At 34.1% G+C, this 10,049-nt stretch overlaps 1 protein-coding gene across 1 annotated transcript; it reads right to left on the minus strand.

Moving 5' to 3' along the window:
• Positions 1-5,129: 5,129 nt before the first annotated feature.
• LOC101247893 (putative pentatricopeptide repeat-containing protein At5g52630) lies at positions 5,130-7,418 on the minus strand. The gene has a single exon (XM_004234787.5). It carries the CDS (start codon positions 7,100-7,102, stop codon positions 5,312-5,314), a length of 1,791 nt encoding a protein of 596 aa, XP_004234835.1. The 5' UTR covers positions 7,103-7,418; the 3' UTR covers positions 5,130-5,311.
• Between the last annotated feature and the right edge of the window lie 2,631 nt (positions 7,419-10,049).

The following is a 10,049-nucleotide window of genomic DNA, read 5'->3' on the forward strand; positions in this document are numbered from 1 at the left end:
CATAATTTAACCCCAAGGAAAGATAAATTAGCTCATCATGCCCTTAAATGTGTCTTTCTTCGTTACTCTAGAGTTTAAAAAGGGTATTGTTGTTATTCACATGATCTTCATCGATACGTTATGTCCGCTGATGTTACATTTTTTGAGTTTCAGTCTTACCATACATCTTCTGATCATATATCCAGTTGCAGTGCCACCACTACTAACTTATCATTGCCGTCCACATCCAGCGCTAGTACTTACTTGAGATTATAACTAATCCTTAATCAGAAATAGATACACAAGAGGATGTTTACCCAGTAAGGTTTTGATATATATATATATATATATATATATATATATATATATATATATATATATATATATATGCCTCTCTCTGTCATCCAATGCATATCTTAGTTGCGTGAATTAGGCGTTTGGACAATACTTGGTTGAAGTTAAAAAACAAAAGAGCATTTGCAGTTGAATGTGGAAATGAATTTTTTCCTTGAACACTTTATAGCCTTCCTCTCATTAGATGTAGTGCACTTACACCCATGAAAAAGACTCTATTTAGTGCGGCTTTTCAGACATCCTAGGACACTTAAACGTAGTGCTCTGATACCAAGTTTGTCACTCTCCGAGCTACCCCTGAGATGCGGACACGGGACCTAGGACCACAAGTGATCCCAAGCTAACCCTGCTGGTATGATCATGAGCATACTAAAGATAATAAATTGATGCGGAAGCTAAATCATAATCAATATGAAAGTATGGGGAATGTAGTGCTCTGATACCAAGTTTGTCACTCCCTGAGCCACCCCTGAGATGCCAACACGGGACCTAGGACCACAAGTGAAACCAAGCTAACCCTGCTGGCATGATCGTGAGCATAATAAATATAATCAATTGATACAGAAGCTAAATCATAATCAATATGAAAATATGGGGAATATCCATATGCTAAAACTAAGATATATGAAAAACTGATAAGTTTAATACAAAGAACTTATTAACTCATTGCTAAGATGAAACTAACTATGTCTGAGAATAGCCTCTAACTGACTAGAAATACTGGGACAATCCACAACTAAGTCTAGCAAAAATTGAAACAAAATGACTAAAAGACTGAAATAAACTCATGGCTCTTGTCCTCGGAGAATGAGAACTCACCACTGATTGCTGAACTGGAGATCGCGAATCGATCTAAGTGTGATCTGAATGCTGAGAAGATGTAGCGCACGTATGCGTCAGTACTTGAAAGGTACTGAGCATGTACAATAGAGTAAAGCTGAAATAAAACATAACTGAATAAACATAAAAGCAAGTATAGTAATCTGAACATGATATACTGAATTGTGAGCCGACTGGATGCAATGACCAAATTTATAATATTTTGAGATGAATACTAATTGAACTGTAAATATGGTCAATGCAATAGAGTCTGACTGAATTGTGGTAGTTACTAATAACCGATAATAAAATTACATTACCTAAAGGTGGAGTTTGATGTAAACGCCCCATCGTGAGGACCCAATATATCTTGCTAGAGGTATAAAGGCATGCTGGCGTAATCACTAAACTGATGGCTACAGAGGGGACTTACAACCTACTTGGTTAGTAGTTCTTGGCCTATTTGAGTATGCTGAGCCCTAGTCAAACTTTGTATTATGCTACTCCCATGAATTAAGTGATTAATACATTACGACTGAATTTCTATAAATACTGAATATTTCATGAACTTGCAAACTGAGAAAGCAACTATTGATCTGATAATGATGCATTAATAAGTTAGGCATATATATCTAAAGTAACTAAAATATCTAACCTAGCATGTGTAATCCAAGAACTAAATAAATACATAGCTTGGGTTCTGAATTCATGTGATAAACTGAATAATAAATTTACAATCTAATATGGACATACATCTAACTAATTAGTGATGATTTACTCTAATTCTAGAAACCCTAGGTTTAATCATGATAAGAGAATCAAGAACAAACTGAAAACTAGGAATCTAATGGGTGAAAGTAACCCACTAGTGAAATCTCACATACCTAGTGATGAAATCTACGGAAAAATATTTAGATTTTGAGGCTGGAGCTGATGAAACCTTATTGGGTTCTTGAACTAGGGTTCTTGACCTTTTTCTCCTTTGTTGCTTCTAATATTCTAAGTTTTAATTTATGATTTTGACTTAAGTAAGTTCTTGTTATGTTTCTAGGCTTAAACTGACTAAAATATGATGATTTAACGATGTATCTCAGGGGTTAAACAAACTAACGGGCCATCGTTCAATTGACTGTTCGTCGTTTGGGTCTGCTCGACATGTCTTCACTAAAACAGACATAAATTTTTATTCAGAGGTTGGATTTTAGCAAACTCGATTGTTATGAAAAGATAATTCAATTATCTATCATCTCATAGGTCATAAGACATCTAATTCATTTTTCCAAAAAATCATGACAATTTGAAGTTGACCCAACATCATTTCTCCCCTAACCGACTACAAACTTTCACCTACGGTCACACCTACGGACGTAGATCGAACTACGGTCTGTGATGGTCATACGTAGTTCATGTTAGAGGCTGGGTAACTTGAGCCTCAATCTATGGACACAGACCATGGAACGTAGTCTGACTTATGGACCTTAGGTCTGTCTGTGGCTAAACACTTAGTCGATTTTTTTGGACTGAGTTTTGGGAGAGTTTCAGTGACAAATGATGGATGCGTAGTACGGGCCATAGATCAGACTACGGTCCGTCGATAGTGACCTTTGATTGCACCTGCAGATTTTTGAAAAGCTGTTTTTGTTTGTTTTGGATACGGGGTGTTACAATCCCGCTCGCCACTCTCATTTCCCTCTCTAACTTTATACAAACACAAATTTATATGTTGTGTTTGTGTTTGTATAGAGTGAGAGAAAATTGTATATACCAATACAAATGCATATATATTCGTCCTATACACTTATGATTATACCTTGCCCAATTTTCTTTTATCTTTGTCTCTTTCTCGCTTATACAAACACAAATTATACAATTGATTCTTTTGTATATGTATACCGAAACATATTATGCAATTGTTTCTTTTGTATATATGTATAACGAAATAGTCATATAAAACATTTCTATGGAGAGCAATGATGCAAACTATATCATTTTTGTATTTGCTATATATGGAAGTTGCTCTTTTTTTAATTGTAGCATAAATTACCTCCTAAACTTGCCCCGAAAAAGTCAGTGGCACGCTTAAACTATTGTGATGACTTATTACACACCTTTACTATTTAAAAATAAATTTAATATCACCCTGAGACGTGTAAAACCACTCTCACATCGTGTAGTGTACTACACTGGTTGCCACTTAAGTGCCACGTAAAATTTTATAATTTCTTATATTCTTTTTTTTCCTTTTCTTTATTAATTAACTTTCTTTTTGTTAACTCTATTTTACACTAATTAATAATAAAATTCTCTAATAGTTATATCTTATTTATCACTAAATCTCACCCCACTTTATCCCTAATCTCATCGGAGAAATCATTTATTTGAGTTTATATAAGAATTTTCTTTGTCTTTTCCGGAGCAGAACAACCAACCCATCACCACCATACGTCCACCTCCACAATGCCATTTGTTCTTCTTTTCGACGAACTATAGACCACCAAACAACCACCACAAAACAACCACTCAATATCCAAATCAATCACCAAAAAACACCACACCAGACCCCCTTACCTTATCCCTTTCTGATTTTATTCTTTTGATTTGTTTTACAGTGTGTTAGCAAGCTCAAAGCTTCAACCATGACTCCCATGAAGTTCCAAAGAGCTCCACACTTTCAGATCTGAATAACCAACAAATAATATGAACAACCAGCAACACCACTACTACACTCACGTCATTGTGAATCTTTGAGGTTGTGATGAAAATTAAAGAATGAAGAAGAAGAGGGTAATGGGTGGGGATGAAAGGTTTTTATTTTTAATTCTTTTTCTAAAGGGTAATGGGAGGGGAAGGAAGATTTTGATTTTTTAATTCTTTTTTTACTTTAATTTTTTTGACGCGCCAATTATTTTATTTGTTTTTTATTCTTTTGCCACGTCAGTTTTAGGGAGTAAATAAATGGAGTTTTAAATAGTAAAGGTGTGTAATAAGTCGTCAGAATAGTTTAAAAGTGTAACTGACTTTTTGGGACAAGTTCAAGGGGGAATCTATGCCTTTTACCTATTTTATTTTTTAGTTTTGATATTTTTCCAAAATAATTGTCTTCACTTACCTTTAAATGTGTGTAGTCACGCCCTTTTATATGATTCAACTAAAAAAAACATCACATAAGCCTGGTCAATAATTAAAGGGGTTTATAATAGTGTGGTTTAATAACTTTAAGTGTTCAATTAGCAAAGTAGTGAGTAGAACGGTCCAAATGACAGATGGAGTCAAGTATAAGAGTCTCCCAGGTCATTCTGCCAAAATTATGAAGAATTTAACAATATCTTTGTACATAAATAAACTTTGGGCCTAGTTTAATCTTAAAAACAAATTACGGGGATCATCCAAGACAAAACAAGGAGACAAACATCTCATTTCATCCTCAATGTGGAACACTCGACATTCACCGGACATTTGGAGAGTAGACAATACAACACGGGTCAAGAATTGAGTTGGATATTCCTCTAATCTCATGTAAGTAGATGAACTTTGGATCTATCTCAAGCCCGAAAATGGGAATTGTCCAAAATCATATATCAGAAAAATATCCCTTCTTGAAAAGTCAATCAAAATATAAACTCAGAAAGACAGTGCAACCTTCCTCCCTCCAACTTCACAATGGCCAATAATCAATCTTCCTCTTCAAGGTCACCGAGTCAAAAGTGTAGAGAGGAAAAACCAATACCGGAAAAACCTAATGTCACTTTTCTGTAGAAAATTCAACAATCAAGTAATATAGGAAGCTAAAGTCGATCAATGAAATTGGGAGACTCCGTAGAGAGGACTATGCAGTTCTGAGTGAGCAATATCTTCTCAATCAGTCACGGAAAGCCCCAATCTTAGAAACTATTTCCACAAATGTGCAAGAGACCCGATAGGCAATTCCAATACATGTTTAGAGAAAAACAAATCAAAGAATAGACTGGAACTAGAAGTTTCTAATCTCTTCGAAGTTCAAGATTCTTATCATTCATCAAAAAAATTATATCGCATGGTACAGAACTTCACAGAAGTAATACACCAAATTCTTCAAAGTCCTAATATAACACCAAGAAGTCTACCATTTTCTAGTGTTTTAATGTAAAATGAGCCGAAGCTAACGATATTTACAGTTCAGTCACCAGTAGTCACCACAGGAGCATTTCCCATCCTCAAAGCGATGAAATCGATTGTTGTCCCTTACTATAATTACTCTTTTGGTGCACTTTGAAATAATCTTTATTGCATTGTGACAGTCGCCACATACACGCAAGTTTTTCATAATTCTAATAGGCCTTTCTGGTGGAAAGGTGATAAGGGCGAAAGCAATGGCTAGTCTTTCGCTATGATACCTGATAGTCTCACTCTTTTCCTGGCCAGCAACCTGTTGCAACACATAATTTGTGTCTGCAACATACCCAGCTTGCTCCATGTGTTCACCTAATTCATCCAACTTTTCATATATCTCCTTCGACTTTGAGTGAGACCGATCTCCAGCAGCAAATGTGTGTACTTTATTTCCCTCCTCAACCCAACTCAAACCAGTTTCCTTTTTCACACCTCTGTCTCTGAGCATCTTCCTAGCTTTAGCAGCCTCTTCATATCTACCAGCAGCAGCATATGCGTTGGACAGCAGCACATGTAAGCCTGAGCTTACAGGACCTAACTCAAGGACCCTGTCGGCCACATAAGCTGCCAATTCAGTGTTCTTGTGGATTCTACAGCCAGTCAACAAAGCTCCCCAAACAGATTCTGTTGGTTCCATTGGCATCTTCTCAATGACTTGAACTGCCTCTTGTAATTTTCCAGCTCGGCCGAGACAGTCCACAAGAGAAGCATAATGTTGGTCCCCTGGCTCAACTCCATGTTTCTTCATTAAATCAAAGTAAAATTTCCCTTCTGGGACCAGCCCAGCATGGCTACAAGCATATAGCACACATAAAAAAGTAATAAAATTTGGCTTCATTACAATACCCTCCATTTCTTTAAACAAGCCAAATACTTTTTCCGTGTGCCCGTGCTGAGCACAAGCAATCAACATCGCATTCCACATCCCTAAATTCCTAACTGGAACCTCATTAAAAACACGATAAGCACCTTCAACAAGACCACACTTGGAGTACAATGATATCAAGGCACTCCCAATAAAGCTCGACGAATCATAGCTAGTTTTCAAGCACAAACCGTGTATTTGCTTCCCTAATTCAAGCAAGGTAGAATTCGCACACACCCTAATGACACTCGAAAAGGTAAAGTCATTGACATCCAAACCTTCACCCAAAGCAAGCTTGAAAAGCCTCAAAGCTTCCTCATCCTCAGCGATTTGAGCATACCCATATATCATTCCACTCCAAGAAACCACATTTCTTTCGGGCATTTGATCGAACACTTTGCGAGCAATCTCAATGTTCCTGCATTTAGCATACATATCGACTAGAGAACTCCCTACAAACACATCGGAATCAAATCCAATCTTGAAAGCAAAGCAATGAATGGATTGGCCAATACGATAATCACAAAGAATCCCACAGGCTTTGGTTGCACAAGGGAAAATATGATCATCTGGGGTTACCCCATTATGCAACATTTGGCGAAAAAATTGTAAAGCAAGAATTGGTTGTTCATTTTGGGAAAGTGAAGAGATTACTGAACTCCAAGTAGTAGAAGACTTGGAAAGGGTTTCATCAAAAACTAGTGTGGAATCAATTGGGCGTTGAAGTTTTGAGTAGAAGTTGATTAAGTGATGTGAAACAAGTGGGATTATTTGAATACCTGATTTGATAATGTGAGCATGTAAAGCTAACCCTTTTGGTAAGGACCTTGATTGGGTTAGGGACAACAGATTGTTGCATATGGCTCTGTAATTGAGATTGAAACTTTGGGAGAAAGTTGTTTCTTGAAGGGGCTCTTGCACAAGTGGGTAGTTCATCACACAATGTAACAACCAAATGGATTTGCCCTCTTCTAAGTTGTTACTATACGAAGACACAACTTGTAACTTGAAAGTTTTGAGTTATGACTATTATACCAAGAATATGTTTGAACTATGTGGTTTGTTCATGGAATAACATGAGGTGTTATGTTTTGAACAAAAATAAATAAAAATTTTGTTCAATTCACTAACATCCATATGCACGTAAAAAAAAAAAAAAGAGGATAGTGATTTTTTAGGCTTAAGTTATTTATGATTCCTTAAAATATTTCGCATATTTTGTTTAAATACTTCCACTGACATTGCTTCCTATTAGACACTATAATTTTAAAAAATAAATATTTATAAAACATTTTTTCTAATACTTAGTCAAAAAAAAAAAGTGTGTGTAATACACATGCACATGATATGGCAAACTACCAAATCAAATAACGCCACGTGACATTTAAATTTAAAATAATTATAAATTTTAGTTTTGAATAAAGACTTTAACTAAAGTAAACGAAAAACTATACATCCCTCACCTACCCTGCATGGCCGCATTCCCACCCCAAACATCTTCTTTTCTTCTTTTCCTAACACTGACTATTGTCCATCATATTATTTATCAAAGCTTTAGAAGTGTTAGGGAAACATCCCTAATCGTGACTATTGACCATTGTTCTTTCTTATTTTTATTAATTTGATAGTATTTTTTTAAAAGACCTATTCTTCCTTTGTTGATTTTGATTTTGATTTTTTTTGTTTCTTAATTTGTGGGGAAGTAGGGGTGTGGGTCGGGGTGGTATGTGTGGGCGAGGTGAAGAAGATGTGGATGTTGTGCTCCATTATTTTTCAACAAAGAAGACGTTGATAATAATCTCCATTTTTCAGTAAAATAAATTTGAACGATTATCTTAATTATTTTGGACAAAAAGGATGACGAAAGTAGTACTACAAAGTTAATAATACAATGATAAAAAGATTTTTTTTTAAAAAAAAGATAAAAGAAAATGAAAGAAATTGTTTTTAAAAATTTGCTGTGTTGTAAAAATATAGTTACAGATTTGTAGAAGATGGTGTGGTACTGAAAGAGAGGAAAGACAAAAACGTTGTTAAATGTTGTTATTTTTTTTATAAAAAAAAGAGAAAAAAATTGAAAAGTAAAAGAGAAAATAATAAAATATTTGATCTCACGCTCTCACCAAAGTGTGATTACACTTTTTGTGCCACATCAACATAAAGTTTCTAAGTGGTCCAAATTCGGGATGGTAGAGGTGTCCAATAGGTACAAGTCCTAGTTGAGGTGTCTAAGTGAATTATGCGGCAACTTTAAGGGGCAAATGATGAATTTAAACTATTTTATAGGCTTAAGTCATCGACAACTCTTAGAGTTGTTCACATATTTCACTTAGACACCTCAACTAGGGTCAATACATATTGAACACTTTTGTCTATAAAAATGTTGTTCTATTAGACATTTTTTTTGATAATAATTAAAAATTGTTAAATGTGTGTGATACCTTCTCGATGACATGTCAAACTAATTAATGAAAAGATAACGTGACAAGTTGGCCCCAAAAATTATGGAAGAATGATTTTTATATAAAAAAATTAATTCAAATACATTTTCAATCTTTTTTATACACATATAAACATTGAATATTATAACACATTTTACCCGACCATTTTTCTTCTTCTTCTTCTTCTTCTTCTTCTTCTTCTTCTTCTTCTTCTTCTTCTTCTTCTTCTTCTTCTTCTTCTTCTTCTTCTTCCTCTTAAACTATATATTCTCAAACTACTTGTAGATTCAATTAATTTTAAAATAACAATAATTTTTCATACCTAATAATACATGAGAGAAAGATATAAAGTGAGACTCATACAATAGTGATGAAGAATTTGAATTTGTTAACGTATAATTATTTCAAAATCGGGTGCAAAAGAGAAATCAAGAGAATAAAAATTAATTTTATGGAATTCTTTGATTTTATTTTTATAAGTTAAAATGAATTTATATTTTAATTTGAATGGTGTTTGGAGGTGGCTGAATATGGAGTTAGCGGCTAAATTTTTATATTTCAAGGTCCAAAAATTATTTTTTAGCAGATCTATAGTTGATTTTCATTACTCCAATGACCCAAAAATCTTTTTTCTTCTTTCTTTTGTAGATCCAACTATTTGATTTTTAAAAAATAGGCACGATATGCAATTGATTTTAAAAATGAATGAAAAAGACGACTGAAATTAGGGGGGAGGGGAATAGGGTGGGTGCTTTTTTTTTTTGGATTGATTTTTTTAATTATTTACAATTCCAAGTGTAAGTTTTTTAGAAAATAAATAAATTTAAATATGACTTAAGATGTCTTCACGCGCCAAAAGAAGGTGAAAAACACTTTTTCTATCATATCAACATTTTGTATTTAATAAGTACACTTTTTGAATAATTTAGGTGTTCGATAGGTACTGATTCTAGTTCATGTGTCTAAATGAAATATGCGACCAACTTTAAAGGGTTATCAATGACTTAAACCGATTTTTTAATTTAAAGTTGGCCAAACTTTAGGCCCTTTATCAAAAGGAAAACTTTTAAAAACAACAAAACATTAGTGTTGAGTAATGAGAAAACATGAAGTTTGTAGTTTTGATAGATGACAAAGAGTTGTAGTTTTGATGATGAACAAATAGTCTTGATGTGTAATAAATCATTGGTTATCATCATCAAAAGGGGGGTAAATGTTGGGAAGTAGGAGAACAAATAAAGTAGTTTTGATGATTGATAAAGTGAAGGCATGGTGTCGTATGTGTACAATTATGAGAGATTGCGGCAAAGAAGAAAAAGTATTGAGGCAAAGAGGAAAGAGTGCAGAATTGTAAAGAAATAAAAAAGTAGCAATCAAATCAAATAAGGAAAGAAATAATAAAGTAGCAATCCAATCCAAAGAAGGAAAGAAATAAAGAAATT

This window comes from Solanum lycopersicum, chromosome 3, assembly GCF_036512215.1.
Source record: "Solanum lycopersicum chromosome 3, SLM_r2.1".
Lineage (NCBI taxonomy): Eukaryota > Viridiplantae > Streptophyta > Magnoliopsida > Solanales > Solanaceae > Solanum > Solanum lycopersicum.

Bases quoted from the DNA above. Each gene is read 5' to 3' on its own strand.
- LOC101247893 (XM_004234787.5), bottom strand. From the start codon at position 7,102: ATGAACTACCCACTTGTGCAAGAGCCCCTTCAAGAAACAACTTTCTCC.